This window comes from Mesoplodon mirus (assembly GCF_964341445.2).
Source record: "Mesoplodon mirus genome assembly, chromosome: 16".
NCBI lineage: Eukaryota > Metazoa > Chordata > Mammalia > Artiodactyla > Ziphiidae > Mesoplodon > Mesoplodon mirus.
Genome location: NC_138992.1, coordinates 61,519,385 through 61,537,125, shown reverse-complemented (window position 1 = coordinate 61,537,125; position 17,741 = coordinate 61,519,385). Strand labels below are relative to the sequence as shown.

Sequence of the window (17,741 nt, the reverse complement as noted above, 5' to 3'; positions counted from 1 at the left end):
TGGTAAACAAATAGTGATGATGTGTTAAGATACAGCGTCAAGACACAATGACGTGCATTCCAGATCATTCTAGACTATAAGCTGCTTGAGTAGAGTGTAACCCCACAAAGGGTCTCGCATCCTGGAGTGGTTAAGAGCATGGGCTTTGGTGTAAGACAGACATGGGTTCAAATACTAGTTCTAGCATTAACCAGCTATGAGACCTCAAGAAAGTTACCTGATCTCTCTAAGCCTCATTGAAAAATGGGGATAATAATAATAACAATCATACCTGACTCACTGGGCCGCTGTGAGGAATAAATGAAACAATGTTGGTTAAATACTTAGCATCTGACATCGACAGGGCAGACGACAGCAGTAGTTACTGATCTGCGCATCTTCTAAACGTCACCTGCTTTGGACCCATCCTCAGCTCACAGGTCTCCAAGGAGACGTCACACTTCTTCTTAGCAATCTAACAACTCTTATGGTTTGCTGTTCTCAGACATCTAGTAATACTTCCTTGGCAACTAGGGGAGTGGGGGTGAGGGAGGAGACAGCAAAAGTTGTTTTCAAGACAGAGGCAGAATATAGTAAGTCACTCAGTGACTGGCAATTTCAAGTGCACTGGTCATGTGTGTCTTTCTTGTATCAGGGTTAAGCACTGGGCAATAAGGCTGTGAATAAAGGGAAAAAAACAAACAAATGAAAACACTGTAAGGAGGAGAAAGCCACTAGAGGGCTGCCAGAAGGGGTGTGTGGGAAGGAATCCTAGATTCTCTGCTGTTTTCTTGAACCAAAATAGTAACAAGAGTTGGATATTGCTGTTCTTTACTTGGCAAGTGAAGGCAAAAAGAAGGGGCCAGTGTAAAAGTTCATTTAAGAGAATATGTATCAACATTTAAACTCTGATATGAGCATTTACTTATTATCTTTCAAACACGGAGCTAGGGACATACTCACTTTCCCCTGAGTTCACAATTGTGAACAGGTCATTTAAGAAATCAGAGCCCCAAGCCTGGCAGGAGAGCTCAGGAACGCTCAGAAAAGTCTCCCCCTACACACCTGTACCACCCCCCCCCCACCTTCCCATCAGCAGTTATCAAAAGAGGACTCAAGTTGGGCTCCTCTCCCCTGCCTGAGCCCCAGAGGGCAAGCCACGTCTCAGCGGGGAGCACCAGAGTCTCCCTTCCCTGTGGATTCCTTAAGATGATCCAGAGACAGTGTGAACACAGAGCAGTAGCCTGTGATTTCCTTTGTTGTCAGGAACCTGCAAGCCTCCTTTCATCTTATTAAAATTATACCCTTTCTGCCAAGATTGAAAAGAAAATCAGGAATTGGTAATTGTATCCCACTCAACCCCTTCCAGATTGGGGAGGGCGTCTGATCAGCCCTTCTCGGGTTACAGTGCTGTGCGCGTAGGGCGTCTGTTTCCACAAACACCCCTGACACTCCAAGGTGGCAACCATCCCCAAGGATTAAAATAACATAATTAAACACCAAGTGGCAGACATGGGGTTCGGAGCTTTATATACGTTATTTAACTCTCCCAATACCCCCAAGAAGTAGGTATTGTTTTTATTCTGGATTTTTTTTTTTTTTTTTTTACATCTCCCTTTTCCAGGTGACACTTGGGGAGGCAAAGATACCTGACCACAGTTAAACAGCTAGCAAGTTTCAGAGTGGGGAGTTGACCCCAGGCAGCCTGACATCAGATGCCACGTGGTTAACCCGTATTCTAACGTGACTCTCAGAACTCCATCCAGCTGGGCAAAGATGCTCACTCACCATGTTGCTGGGAGGTCTAAGGTCCAGGATACTGCACATCCCCCAACTGCTCTGACAGCAACACATGTGGCACCCAGCAACCAGTCGGCCATGTGGGGCTTCAGTCTGGCCCCCAAGGCCCTCTCCCTGCCCCTGGGCTGGATCTCAGGAGGGACCAGAAGTTATTTCAGGCCATAGCCACACCCTAGGGTTTGGTTTGCCGAGAAGTAGAAAGGGGTAGATGAGTTCACCTGCAGGGTTGACAAACGTTCTCAGGCAGCTGAAGCTTTAACTATTCCATCTTAAAGAGGCAGCTATCAGTTTCAGCCACAGCAGAGCCATCACTGAGACAGCAGGTGGCGATACACCTGGACTCCTGGCGGAGGATCTTCCTTCCTCTGCCCTTTCTTGCACTGCACTGCCCTTTCCCCCCCTCCGCTCCCTTCCCCTCTGTCCCCTGCCGACCCAAGCACTGCAGGATTAGGCCCATTGCTCCGGACAACAACTTCAGTGATCAGGATGCTCCAGGGTCCAAATGATCCTGAGAAGTTCCACCCAAGAAAGGGATGCAGAGACCCAGGGGGACCAGATGCTTCTCCTTACACTGTGTTGTCAGTGGCTGTCAGTTTCCCCTTCCTGTGTGTCAGACTCTCAAGGACAGGGACTGTGCTCATTTTTCTTTGGATTTCCAGTCACTAACTTAGGGCCTGATACATGCGAGATCAATACATATTGAAGTAAATTGATTAATTAGTCATTTTTCTTGAAGATTTCCTCATAACTGTATTTCACTTAGTGGTTTCATATACCCTCCATACCAGCAGTGAAGTCTCAAAGAAAGTCAGTGCTGTGTATTTACCTACGTTTACAACATTTATGCCACCCTATCACACTGCTATCCACGCTCACCCATCTGCATTAGCGTGTAAAATCCTTGAAGGCAAGGGCTGTATCCTACTTCCCTTTAAATGTCCTCTGCTGTGCTTTGCACATGGTCAGCTTGGCGGTTGTCGAGTTGATTTAAATAATCTCTAATAAGCGGAAACCCTACGCTTAGATGGAAATGCTCACCCAAGGCCATCTACAACTTATGCTAAAGTTGTATAGGAGTAGACTTCTAATTTTACCAAATTATAAAAAAGATTCCTTGAACAGGTTTCACAGGAATTCAGGGGATCAAACTACATTGTAACAGGAGTGTCCTGTATTCCTCTCTTGGAAGGTTCCATTCCCAAAGCGGAGGCTACATCTTGCCACTGTGTGTTGAGTTCCCACCGCAGTGCACGACCAGGACTCTGCTTTCAGCCCTATTCAGTCTATGTACACATATCAGAGTGCCTGCATTGCCCTGAGAGCCTGCAACTCTTTCTCTAAGACCAATTTCCATCATTGTTGAAGTCAGGTTTTGATTAGATATCCTGCCAGGGGTGCCATGTGGATCATTCTTTTTTTGCTTTTTGTACAAAGTGTCAGAATTTTTTGCCTATGGGTTAGGATGGCCAGAGTCAAGCCAAGAAGAGAGAAGTGAAGTAGGAGAGAAGAAAGGAAGTCAGTCCTAAACAAAAAACCAAGAGAATGCAAGATTGTCGATGACAGGGTATTAATGCCACTGAATTGAACACTTAAAATATGTATATGTATAACTGATACACTTTGCTGTACAGCAGAAACTAACGCAACATTGTAAATCAACTATACTCTAATAAAAAAAAGATATTAAAAAAGAAAAAAAACCTTCCAAAAATACTGAATCATCAGTATGTTGGTGTTTCCTCTTTCTGCCATCCACTAGGAAGGGAATTTTAGTTGTAGAAATGCATACATTGAATCTGCATGGTTTTAATGAATGGGATTGAAAATTTAATGTATATTAAACTTAATAAAATTGAGACGAGATGTGTGCTAAAAAAAAATGGCTAAGATAGTAAACTTTATGTTATGTGTATTTTACCACACACACAGAAAGACTGTCCAAACAAGACCTGTAGTGGGGGGATGGATAGCCGTCCATAATTGTCTCAAGTGTATGTGCCAAATCTTCTAAAGTGTAAATCAATTTGTGAATGTATTTAATCTGCTAAAATACATTTGCATTAAATGAAATTGACCTGACATGCGCCAGAGATATCTTCTCTTTTCTTCCGTCTTTTCTTACATCTTTTTGTTGTTGCCAAAACACGGCTCCATAAGCATGGACTTTAAGTCTGTCATATCCCTCAGAGTTATCAATTTTAGGATAAGGTCCCTGGTGGCCTTATTTGACCAGATTCATTTTTTTGGAAGATAGGATTTTGGTTTCTCTTCATGAGCACATTATCTCAGCTTATACTCAGGTTTGTGGAGTTGTAGAAAAATGACAGACTGATATCTCTTTAGTTTCAGATTAAAAATTTAACACAAGAAAAACACGCCATGAATCAAAAGCATTCTTCTCCTGACATGTCCATTTTATGTAGGTAGCAACTTGTATTCCGAGGAAGGTAAATTATGACTGTAACTGTGAACTTATACATTTTCTATGTTTAGCTGAATAGTTTGATGGAATCACCAGGCACTGGTGGCAATTTCTATACTTCTTTAAACACAGGCATCAGTCAGGACACAGAACGTAAGCATTCTGAAAAAGCCATACATTAAGAGGGAAGAACTGCTCGAGGAATCACAAATATTTATTCTAAAGCAGGTCTTAGTTCACCTTTCTTCTGACTCGGGGTGTCTGCTGACATCAGTCATTTATTCAACACCCCAAACCCATTCCAATAAGAGCCAGTTCATAATTTCAATTGGCAGTCCACCCTTATTTTCAAAGGAGAAAAATCCAGATGGAAAAAACAAATAAATGTCAAGCACTTGAAATTATATGGCTGATTATATGAGTCTACAATGGACCTAAAGGAGATTTAGAAAGTGTTTCCGATGGCAAGGTACAGTGGAGCTGCCTGTCAGTAACCGTGTGGCACCAAGGGAACCCTCTGCTATCCTCATCCAAGAAATCATCCATATGTAACATCCCTGTGTATCGTCATCTTCCAAGGTGCTAATGAAATTGTGTGAGTGTAAGGGCTTTGTAATCCATAAATCACTATATAGATGCCAGTGATTATTTAAATTTTAAATTATTCCTTAGGGTTCTATAATATTTCTATTTATTTTCTGAGGTGGGAAAGCTAGACTGTCACTCTGAAGCTTCATGCCCTACATGGCGTGAGGAAGGAGGAATTAACGACAGTCAACAATGTCCCCACAGCCCTCATCTAGCACCCAGCACAAATGGCCCATCCATTAAATGTTATCGATGGGTGAGTCTGAGTAGGGCAGGCAGGGACCTGCCCACAAGCACTTTTTGAATTGGAAGGACATTCAAGATGACATTTTCAAAGAGGGTTGTACTGTGATGGAGAAAGCAGGGACCTGGGATTCAGGTAAACCCAGGTTCAAACCTGGGCTCTGGAACCTGTGAGCTGTGGAAACTTGGGTAAGTTATTAAATCACAATTTGTTTGTCTATAAAATGGGAAAATAATACCTTCACCTTGCCAGGCACAGTGGAGAATAGGTGACCTAGAAGAAACACTAAAATCATCAACAGCCAACACAGCTAGGGGAGAAAAAAGAATTCCACAGATTAATCAGAAAGAAAATAGAAAAATATTGACAAATCTTATTTTCCAACTCGCCAGATACTGAAAACAGATAAAGATGATCTCAGGCATGTTTGCTGTTCCTGAAGTAGAGAAGTCAAAAATATGGGACAGAAGGAGTAAGTATTCAAAGATACAATGAAAGAAAAAATTTCCCCAAAATGTAGAAAAAATGGAATATGCAGCTTTGAAAGAACATACTACGTTCCAGGAAATTTTGATCTAGGACAACACACAGTGAGTCATACTCTGATTCAGTTTCAAGAATCAAGAAAATCTTTAGACATCCAGGCAGAAACGGCAAATAATCTACAAGGGATTAAAAAATGGTGAAGAATCAGATTTCTCCACAGCAACAACTCATGCCGGGAGACAATGTAATAGTGTCCATAAAGCTCTGAATAGAAGGAAAAAGGTTATTTCAACTTCTTGATATTTTTCATAATCTCTTAACATTTCAATGGTAATCCTCAGACCTAGTTGCACATTAGGATCCCTGGGGAGATTTTAAAACTTACCCATGTCCAGTGGCCATCCCAAACCAGCTAGATCAGATTCTCTGGGAGTACAGCCTGGACTATGGTGTGTCTCAAAAATGCACCAGGTAACTCTAAGTGCAGGTGATTCTCAGGCAGGCTACTCAAAGTGTGATCCGTGGATCAGAGCATCAGCATCACCCGGGAGCTTGTTAGAAATGCAAATTCTCAAACCCACCCCAGACCTATAAGAATCTGTATTTTAACAAGCTCTCCAGATCTGGATGCACACTTAACTTTGAAAAACCTTACAGAAGAATCTCTCTCTCTTTCTGTCTCAACATTTTGTTCACTTTATTAATGTTATAAAGATTTGCTGGTTCTGCAAAGGGGTTAATTATCTTTGCGTGCGGTGACTTATTGTCCCATAGAAGACCCTTTATAAGTGTGAGTGACTAAGTGGAACAGAGACAAACCCTAGTGGAGAATGCAGTTCAAGTCCCAAGGTCTCTGTGTAGTACTTATGCTTAAGTTTCCCTTGCAACAAAGGCAGTATCTGGAAACTTTAAAAACTCATCTTTAGAAGACTAGGTAGGTTTTTCTAAGTTGACAAATGTTTTCGACCAGAACCAGAAGTTTCTTGAAGAGGAATATTTTAGGGGAAAAAAAAAAACCTCTTTTAGGAAAGAAGATCTAGACCTATATTATAAAATATTTTTAAATTAATAACATTTGGATTTTAGCATTGACTTCAGTTTCACTTACTTCTTTTACAAGAGTAAAATTAACTTTATTTAAACATACGATGCAAAGAATGATCCGTTTTAATACAGGTATTTCTGTATCTATGTGCATATATGCAGAGAAAGATGTTTACCTGATGTTATTTATGAATGGGTGAGATTTGAAGTGTTTTGTAAACTTTTTATTTGTACTTTTCTACATTGCTGACATTCCTAAAAATGTATACTATTTTCCCAAAAATACTAAAGTTATTTTTCTAGTAAAAAAAAACCCTCATTTCATTAATTTGCCCAGGATGATCAGGATCTGTGTACCAATTCACATCAAACAAATTCACAGAGACTGTGAATCAGAATCACAAGATATTAATTAACACACCCATTCCTTAATCTAAGACATGGCATCTGCTTCATGGTGACCATATGTACTCAGGAGTCTAAATTACATATTAAAATGTTGCTTGATGAACAATGTCTTCTCAGGAAATGTCTTCGGAACTATCATTGACTAATGATTTGTCCTTCACTGAAGTAATCATTCTTTGTAAAGAACTGTTTTCTCATCCTAAAATCAGAACTCTATTCTCCCAACCTAAATATTTATTGTAAGGTCTAGTTTCCCCAAATTGTGACTGATATTGCTTACACTGGAGGAATTTCCAAATCACAAATGCAAAAGGGTCATGCTGGCAACATTGTCTTCATCCCAAGCATAAAATTAACATCCACGGTAGCTACAATATCAGAAGTTGGCATCTTATCCTTATGTCTAAATCTTGGGTGTGCTCAACTGGGGATGATGTGAGCCTTCTGAGTACCAAATACATGTTGGTTTTTCTAAAAAGTTTATGAGGAACAAAAAGAGTAAATGCAATGTAAGGAAGTAGAGCCTGTGTGGTGGTTGTTGTTTTTTTAAGATTTAATGAAAAACATGTTAAGTTCAATCCCAAGATGATTAATTATCGCTAGCATATCTCACTTATTAAAAAGAAATAAACATTCCACTCCTTTCTTGAATTGGCTTCAGTTGAACTCTTTCATAGGGGAGATGGGGGAGGGGTCTTTCTACTCTACTGGTATAAATGCTCCAAGATGTGTTAGTGTCATAAGTCAGGAACTCAACTCAATACTAGGAGATATTTTTTTCTGTGCAAGTATTTACTATCTTGCTCTAAATTTCAAGTAATTAAACCATGCTGTATCAACTAAGTTTAAGTTTTAAAACAATTATTATTCTACTGATTTTATGTATATGGGCTTCAAATCCTAGTAGGTTAGAATTCTAGTTCTCCTATTTCTAGCTGGAGACCAAGTATAAAACAATCCTCGATCTACTTATTTTATAAAATAGGAATAGTATCACCTACTTTTTAGGGTTTTCATAACGTTTACAAAAATATTAAATGTTTAGAGTACATGTAGGAGCTCAATAAATGAAATCCATCTGATAATCAAAGGTGTTTAGAAGTACCTATCCACAAAATATTTTCTGACATAAATTGTACCGTGTTCTTAGAATGTATATATATGCATAACTGAATCACTTTGCTGTACAGTAGAAATTAACACAACACTGTAAATCAACTATACTTTAAAATAAATTTTTTAAAAAGTTCATCAAATTTTTGTTTGAGAAAACCTTTTCTCCTGCTTCTCATTTCTTAAATCATTGGCCACACTTGGAGGAGGTGGTCAGAACATAGAAAAGGTACAGGTAATATCTAAATCATTCTCAATCAAAATTCAGATGTAGGCAAAAACACATCCACTTAAGTTTACTTGGTTATTTCCCTAGAAACTAATGCATCATGCAATGCATATAAACACACATTAATAGTGTATTTTATACACTAATACAGAGCATGCAAGGACATAGAATATGTTCATTCTCCTACATCTGTGATAGTTTATTTTTCTTCTTCTCCTTCTTCTTCTTCTTCTCTTCCTTCTCCTTCTCCTTCTTCATTTGTCTTCTACCTATTTCCTCTCACCCCTTATAAATTTGGGTTCTTTTCTCTCTCTACTCTTTTATTGGGGAAAACACAGCCTTGGTTATGCAAATGTTTCTCAAAGTTTTAACTCTAGTCAGAATCTTTTTCTGGAACTACACATCTGCTTTCAACTACCTGCTTGGCATCTCTCTGTGGATGTCCTGATGGCACATTAAACTGAATATACCCAAAGTTGCACTCATCCTCATTTTCCCCCAAACTAGCATCTCCTGAGAATCTTATGTCTAAGACCAGAAATAAGCTGGTTTTGATCCTTCCTCTCCTGATAGCCTATATCTAATCAAAGGATCTTAAGTCCTTTGCCTTGATGTCCTAATTATCTTAATCTGTCCTTCCCATTCCTATTTCTACCTTTCTACTGAGAGATTCTTACCTCAATTTTTATAAAAACCTCCTGACTGGTTTCCCTATCTCCAGTCCCCTCCCACTACAATCTAGGCTACAAATTAAACCTGGATGAATCTTCCTCAATCACAAAAGCAATAATTTACTTTCATTGTCAAAATCTTCCATTGTGAAACAGAGGAAATATAGACTCATGCTTGGCATCTGAAGGTTCTCTACCAGATGTGATCAAGTTATGCTTTGAGCCCTATCGCCCTCTAATCCTTTGATCCCGAGGATGCATAAATAAATGACCCCACAGGGACTTCCCTAGTGGCACAGTGGTTAAGAATCTGCCTGCCAATGCAGGGGACACGGGTCCAAGCCCTGGTATGGGAAGATTTCACATGCCGTGGAGCAACTAAGCCCATGTGTCACAACTACTGAGCCTATGTGCTGCAACTACTGAAGCCCGCGCACCTAGAGCCCGTGCTCCGCAACAAGAGAAGCCACCACAATGAAAAGCCCGCGCATCGCAACGAAGAATAGCCCCCGCTTGCTGCAACTAGAGAAAGCCCACGTGCAGTGAAGACCCAACACAGCCCAAAATAAATAAATAAATAAACAAATTTAAATAAATAAATAGCCCCACAAAGCCAGATCTGGCTTGCCCATGTAATTTTCTTTGGCTTACACAATGGCTTTATAAATTTTTAATTATAAGTTGCTTATTTTGAATTAGTTGCTAATATTTACACATTGGAAGATTTCACAAAAATCCAGATTCTGGCTTCTCATGAAAAGTTAGAGTATCTGGCAACTTTGGGTCCACATTCCCAAACGACAAGAGGGCTGAAACTAGGCAGTGAGTGCCTGTTTATGAATGGAGAAACATGACCCAGGTCACCACAGCCTTCATCTGATTGGTATCATTCAATGTGCTACTGGCTTGGTGTCTGTAGGCACGTGAACTGATGAAGTTTGCCCTATACCACCTAGTGCTCCAGCCAAGTACATCGTTCCCAAATGCATAGTATGTCCTTGCTATGTTATTCCGTCTTTCTAGAAATGCCCTCTCCCTCCATCTTTCATGTCTTTAAGGCCCATTTCTAACACTGCATCTTCCATGAGGCTTTCTCTACCTCCCTGTTGGACATTACTGCCTCATTTTCGTTCCTCTGTTAACACTCTGTTGTTCTCTTATGGCCCGTTTCTCATTCTCTGCTGGATCGGCCATTGGTATCCTTGATTTCTCCGTTTTTCAGGGACTTGCATTGACAAACACCTCAGGCTTTCTTGAGGAGGGGTTTTTCCTCTTGACCTAAACCTTCCTCCTCCTCCCCTAGAGATTGAGCGAGTCTCTCTTCCCACCCACTTTCCCTTCAGGGATCCGCCTGTCTACGCAGTAGAGATGCCTTGTTCTGCTTGGTAGTAAAGGCCCGATTCAGCAGGTGAGCCTGAGATGAGCAATACCTGAGTGTGTACATTTGTCCAATTCTGAAGTTCAGTGTTAGGAAACCCACTGTTGCCACACATCTAAGCCAGGATTTCCCTTCCAGGTTTTATCAGCAAACAAAACTAATATTTTCATTTTCATCTGCTTGAATACCTATCTCACAACTGCTTTCAAGCTCAAGCAGGGAAAAGAAGGGGTTCTCATTGGGAGCCTTCTAACCCTAACAATGAGGACTCATTCTTGAATCTTCTGCAGCTCCTAGCAAACGTCATTGTACAGATACTCAAAAAACATTTATCAAATTGAATAAAAAATATAACCAATATGCATAAAATTCATAGAATATAATTTTTCTTATGCTTATGTCCCCATATATAAACTGTATAAATAATAACTTAAATGTCTGTAAGATTAACAAAATACAACATATGCTGTATATAACAGAAAATGTTTCCTATTTACATTTCTATTGTATGTAAATCATTGATCATATCATATATCAAAAAAGAAAAGAAAAAAGGAAAAAGACAAACCTTAGAAGTCAGTGAAGAAAGCATCACACCAAAGGATAATCAGCAGTCTCAAGGCTCTTGTTTCTTGCTCTTTTAAAATTTTCTGGTTGTTTCTTGACGAATGGTATCATACTCCAAAATGGCCATTTTAGAAAGTCTCTGTAAGTACTGAGATGGTGCTCCAGTGAGAGGATCGCTGAAGCCAGAACCTGTAAAGAAAAAACCCCAAAACTGTTATTACAATTAAATTAAGCACACATGAATGATATTCTCTAAAAGAGTATACACCAAATATCTGTTCCTCAAATTACCATTAAACACCATATAGTTATATATGTTATATAGTTCTTCATATAACACATTCTTTGAAGTAGAAATGAAAGCTACTTAACTTTCTAAAGTGATTGGGATGGCAATTCATCTCAAAAAATATTTAACTAAAAAATGCTTAATGTTTATATTTAATGATATAAAACTAAATCTGAGTCTGTCATGTGCTTCTTAAAACATGGGATGGCTGTGGAATTTATTCCAAAATAAAAGGCATGATCTCCATAAATAACTCATTTCATACCTTACACGCTTATCAAGTTACTGTCTCCAAACAAAACAATTTCTCATAAACGTTGAGGTAAAAGAGTAAAATTATAAAGTAAAATAAGTCACTCACTAACTGAAACAGCATTAATCAAGCTTCTATTTTGAAGGATAGTAATAACAATAATAACAGATAATAATTATTGAATGATCTATTTCAAGTATTTTTCATCTATATCATCCATACAACAATAATATGAAGTAGGTAACTAGTACTATCTTGGATTACAGATTTAAAAAAGAGTTTAGACATTGATAGAGGCAGGATTTAAACCCAGATGCATCAATTCGGAGTTCCCATGTAATCACAAATATTGCCCTAAATATGTAATATGTATAAATACTTCTATTTAGAAGCATACAAGGCTTTGAAAATAATACACTGATCCATATTGCTTTAAAATACTATTGTTTAACTTCAGTTTCAAGTGCCAAAAATAAAAATTGACCTCAATTCTCCAACGTGGTTGGTATTTTTGTTTGTTTTGTTTTATTTGGGTGTGTAATGAGAGTGGGAATTTCAGACAGAGAGTAGAAGGGAAGAATCGATCAGGATTCCAGTTCTTAGCAGTAAGATGGACTTGACACTTAGACTCTCTGGCTACAAAATAACTAGATTCTAAGCATTAAGCAAACCTCAAAAAACTTTAAAGAACTGGTATCATACAGACCAATACAATTAAGTTGGAAGTTGTTAATAATAAGTCTTAAAATCCTCAAATATTTAGAAATGTATACACACATTCTAAATTATTCATCCATCAAAAAAAGAAATTGTAATAAACATTAAAAATACTTGTAACTAAATGAAATGATAAAGAAAATATTACAAAACTTGTGTGATGCAACAAAAGTTGTACATAGTGGGGTTTATACCCTAAAATTCCTGTGTTAGAAAAGAAGACTGAAAATTAGTAAGCTAGGTATAAGATATACATTAGGAAAAGAATAACCCAAAGAACATGGAAGACAATTCAGGAAAGAGGAGAAATCAATGAAGTAGAAAACAAACTTACAATTAGAAAGATTTTTAAGAAGACAAGAGTTCTTCACTGAAAAGACTAATAATAAAGGAAAACTTCCAGTTAGATTAATTAAAAAAAGACAGAAGGCCCAAATAAATAATATGAGACGTATAGGTAGAGCAAAGACTAAACTTTATGCCAATAAATTTGAAAACTTAGACACAATGCAAAACATTCTAGAAGATATAACTTACCAAAATTGATGGAAGGAGAATTAGAATGCCTTAAGAGTCCTAAAATTAAAATAACTGTATTAATATTAAAAGATTCCTCCAAAGAAAACAAGTGATCCAAATGATTTTACAAATTAACTCTATCAGACTTTCAAGGGAGAGATCATTCCAATTTTAGGTCATATCCTTCAGAGAATAGAAAAAGCAGAATACTCCCCAGTTCATTCCATGAGGCCATTACAGTCTTGACACTGAATCCAGACAAGGAGAGGACAGAAAGGAAAATTAGTGGTAAGCTCACTCATCAACATAGATTTTAAAACCCAATAAAATATTAGCATATTAAATATGGCAGTACACAAGAAAGATAATACATCATGCCTTCAATGGGGGTATCCAAGGAATGTAAGAGTGGCTTAACACTACAAAATCTACAAATGTTATTTTTCACATTAGAAAATTAAACAGGGGACTTTCCTGGTGGTCCAGTGGCTAAGACTCCATGCTCCCAACGCAGGGGGACTGGATTCGATCCCTGGTCAGGGAACTAGAGCCCACATGCTGCAGCTAAGAGTTCGCATGCTGCAACTCAGAAGATCCCGCATGCTGCAACTAAGACCCCGCACAGCCAAATAAATAAATATTTTTTTAAATGAGAAACTTATTTTAAAAAATTAAACAGAAAATCACATTCAGAAGCCAGCCGGAGCGGCGGCGGCGGCGGTAGCAGCAGGACCGCCGTGGCGCCGGTAGCAGCGACCCGGAGGGAACGCGAGGCGACGCTGGCTGCGGGGACCCGGTGACAGCGTGAGAGGTACTAGATTTTAAAGTTTGCACCATGCGTGAGTATAAGCTAGTCGTTCTTGGCTCCGGAGGAGTTGGAAAATCTGCTCTGACTGTACAATTTGTTCAAGGAATTTTTGTTGAAAAATATGATCCTACGATAGAAGATTCTTATAGAAAGCAAGTTGAAGTAGATGCACAACAGTGTATGCTTGAAATCTTGGATACTGCAGGAACGGAACAATTTACAGCAATGAGGGATTTGTACATGAAAAACGGACAAGGCTTTGCATTAGTTTATTCCATCACAGCACAGTCCACATTTAATGATTTACAAGATCTGAGAGAACAGATTCTTCGAGTTAAAGACACTGATGATGTTCCAATGATTCTGGTTGGTAATAAGTGTGACTTGGAAGATGAAAGAGTTGTAGGAAAGGAACAAGGTCAAAATTTAGCAAGACAATGGAACAACTGTGCATTCTTAGAATCCTCTGCAAAATCAAAAATAAATGTTAATGAGATCTTTTATGACCTAGTGCGGCAAATTAACAGAAAAACTCCAGTGCCTGGGAAGGCCCGCAAAAAGTCATCATGTCAGCTGCTTTAATATACTAAATGCATTGTAGCTCTGAGCCAGGTCTGAAGAACTGTTGCCCAATTCAACAGTGCCAGCATTCCAACTTTGTTAAACCTACCAACATCTTAAATGGACTTTTTGTGGTGGTACCCTTTAAGAGGCGGATGAAAGCTACTACATCAGTTTGCACATTCTAATCACTTTCCAGTATCACAAGAGAGATTTTTACTTATATAATAGTCTTAGAGTATGCAGCTGGTAAAACCAGAGGCTACAATCCAGTATTACTGCTAAGAGACATTTTTCATCCACCAATGTTGTACATGTATGAAAATGGTGTACTGTATACTTTAACACGCCCTATACTTTGTATTGGAGAGTACAATAATGTAAATCCTAAAAGCACCACTATTTTAGCATAATAAAAGAAAGTCCAAAGAGCTCCTATATAGACTACTCCAGATAACTTCGCTTCTTTGATACTTGTAGCTTATTGTAATTTTTTTAAAGAAATTCAAGGTCATTATCATTGTATTGTACAAATAAGCGCTTTGATTAACACAGCTATATAGTTTTTTTAATTTTTAAAAACCTGTGGAGACAGTGATCTTGTCTTTAAAATATGACAGTCCTTTCAGTGTAATGTCTTAGATTAAAGACGTTGCCTTTAATATCTGTTGGGAAGGAAATGTCCAGACTTTTCAAATCTTTTATTATATGTTTCCTTTTTTGTTTACATAGGGAACAATGTTTATAGTTGTGTGTACAGTGGGGGTCTACAACAAGAAGTGTGTATTTTCAAACAATTTTTTAATGATTTAACAATTTTTGTAAATCATTTTCAGGCTTCTGCAGCTGTAGATTCTCACTGTGAATCCCCTGCTTGCTCATGCATAAGTGTATTTGCAATACCAAATATACAGGTTTAGTATTTTTGCCTGTTAGTGATTGTTTCACATGTGTAACGTTTTGGTTGAGATGTTAAATGGTGGACGAGTACTGTGGATGTGAATGTGGGAAGTAATTTTAATCATGTGTAATTGGTCACAAGGCCTAAGTTGCAGTAACTATTGCTGTTTTATTTAACAATGCCTTGTTGCTTTGTATGCATTAACGTTTGGGTGTAAAGACTGTGTGTCTACCCAACAGGGAGCCACAGTATTTAAATTGACCAACCTAATGTTACAACTACTTTTGAGGTGGCCAAATGTAAACTAAAAGCCTTAATTAAAGTGGTGCAATTTTGTATAACTTAGCATCAGTAGCTCAATAAATTTGGATTGCCATGCAAGGGCTTGCATTATAATTACTTGCCACTTGAATGTGTTTTGTGTAACGTTTAACAGTGCTAGTAAATAAATATGGGTTTAACTTCAAAAAAAAAATCACATTCAGAAAAATGTTTGATAAAATTAAACTTTCATTTATATTTAAAAAAAAACAAAAACTCTCAGCAAATTAAAGTTAAAGGGAACTTCTTTACCTTGATAAAAGATATCTACCCAAAACATACATCAAGCATCATTCTTTATGAGAAGACATTAAAAGCATTTCCTTTAAAATCAGAAACAAGTCAAAGTTGCCGACTTTTCATTTCTCTTCACTATTGTATTGGTGGTTCTAGCCAGCTTAGAAAAATCAGAAAAATAAAGGCATAGGATTTGGAAAGAAAGAATAACACTGACATTGTTCACATATGATTATGATAATCTACATAGAGAACTCAAAAATTTATATATATCATATATAATATGTATGTATACACAGTATAAAATGTATAATATATATCAAGAAATAATAAGGGACTTTAGCAATGTGGATCAAATTGCAAAAATTAACTATATTTCCAAATACCTGTAATAGAATGTTAGAAATTTTAATTATAAAAGAATTATGGCAGACTACTAATGATCTTTTCAAAACTTTTTTTTTTTTTTTTTTTTTTTCTTTTTGCGGTATGCGGGCCTCTCACTGTTGTGGCCTCTCCCGTTGCGGAGCACAGGCTCCGGACGCGCAGGCCCAGCGGCCATGGCTCACGGGCCCAGCTGCTCCGCGGCATATGGGATCCTCCCAGACCGGGGCACGAACCCGTATCCCCTGCATCGGCAGGCGGACTCTCAACCACTGCGCCACCAGGGAGGCCCTTTTCAAAACTTTTTACTCCTTCTTCCAAAACAGAATTTTACTGAGCACAAGGTCATCCAGGTAGAGATTACATTTCTCAGCTTGCTTCAGAGCTAAATAGAGCTTTGTTAATAAGTATGAACCAATAAGATATGAGCAAATGTGCAACTTTCTGGTCATCTTTAAATTATAATTCTCTTACCATAGATTTCTGGGCTTTTTTGTTTTTGTTGGGAAGTTTTTGATAACTGCTTCAGTCTCCTCACTAGTTACAGGTCTGTTCAGTTTTTTATTTGTTCATGATTTAATCTTGGTAGGTTGTATATTTCTATACATTTATCCATTTTTTCTAGGTTACCCAATTTGTTGACATATAATTGTTCACGGTAGCCTCTTATAATCCTTTTTATTTCTGTGATCAGTTATAATGTCTCCTCTTTCATTCCCAATTTTAGCTATTTGAGTCTTCTCTGCTTTTTTTCTTAGTCTAACCAAGGATTTGCCGACTTTGCTGATCTTTTCTAAAAACTAAATCTTCATTCTGTTGATTTGTTTTCCATTCTCTATTTCATTTATCTCTTCTCTCATCTTATTATTTCCTGCCTTCTTGTAAGTTTGGGCTTAGTTTATTCTTCTTTTTCTGGTTCCTTGAGGTATAAGTTTATGTTGTTCATTCAAGATCTTTTTCCTTTTTTTATGTTTACCATAAATTTCTCTCCTTAGCACTGCTTTTGCTGGAATCTATAGGTATGTTGCATTTCTGTTTTCATTTGTCCCCAGATATTTTCTAAAATCCCTTGTGATTTCTTCTTTGACCCATTAATTGTTTAAGAGTATACTGTTTACTGTAGGATTTTTTTAGAAGATAATCTGTATCAAATTAGGAAAGTTCCCTCCTCATAGTTTGCTAAAAATATTTTTAATCATGAATATTGAATTTCATTAAAATATCTTTTGCAATTATTAAAGTGAACATATGAGATTTCTCCTTTATTCTATTAATAAGATGAATGACACCGATTGTTTTTCTAACGTTAAATCAATCTCGCATGCTTTAGGTAAATCTGATATGATTGTGTTGTGTTATCCTTATATATTGCTGAATTTGAATTGGTAATGTCTTGTTTAGAATTTTTACTTCCATTTTATAGGAAAAATTGGTCTATAAATTTACTTTCTTATAACGTCAAAGCTAGGTTTTAGAATCAAGGTTAGAGACCTCATAAAATGGGTCTTTAAGTGTTCCCTCTTTTCCTATTTTCTGGAATAATTTACGTAACATAGCTTTTTTTTTTTTTTTTAAATGTTGGAAGAATTCACCAGTGTCAGTTCTGTGTCAATTCTAAGTTGTGTTTTCTCTTTTTTTATATAATATCGGTAATTCCTCTCTCTCTGTGTCTCTCTCTTTCTCTCTGTCTCTCTCTCATCAGCCTTGCTACACATTTATCCATTTTATTCACATTTTCAAAAAACTAACTTTTGGCTCTGTTGATTTTCTCTACTGAATATTTGTTTTCTACTTCATTGATTTCTGCTCTTTATCATTTCTT

At 37.5% G+C, this 17,741-nt stretch overlaps 2 protein-coding genes across 2 annotated transcripts in view; one reads left to right on the top strand and one right to left on the bottom strand.

The window, feature by feature from the left end:
- Positions 1-17,741, bottom strand: part of LOC309792326 (uncharacterized protein C8orf89) — a 41,876-nt gene that overhangs the window by 9,466 nt on the left and 14,669 nt on the right. The window contains exons 4-5 of the mRNA XM_082601872.1: positions 12,726-12,764; positions 10,931-11,118 (exon numbers count right to left, since the gene is read on the bottom strand). Of these exons, the coding sequence (XP_082457998.1) occupies positions 11,003-11,118; positions 12,726-12,764 (155 nt within the window). The 3' untranslated portion in view covers positions 10,931-11,002. The remainder of the gene's footprint in view (positions 1-10,930; positions 11,119-12,725; positions 12,765-17,741) is intronic.
- On the top strand, positions 13,512-14,683 carry LOC309792325 (ras-related protein Rap-1b). Its single transcript, XM_082601870.1, has one exon. It carries the CDS (start codon positions 13,543-13,545, stop codon positions 14,095-14,097), a length of 555 nt encoding a protein of 184 aa, XP_082457996.1. The 5' UTR covers positions 13,512-13,542; the 3' UTR covers positions 14,098-14,683.

What these genes read in the sequence shown, in the direction of transcription:
- LOC309792325 (XM_082601870.1), top strand. Translation starts at nt 13,543, where the DNA reads ATGCGTGAGTATAAGCTAGTCGTTCTTGGCTCCGGAGGAGTTGGAAAA.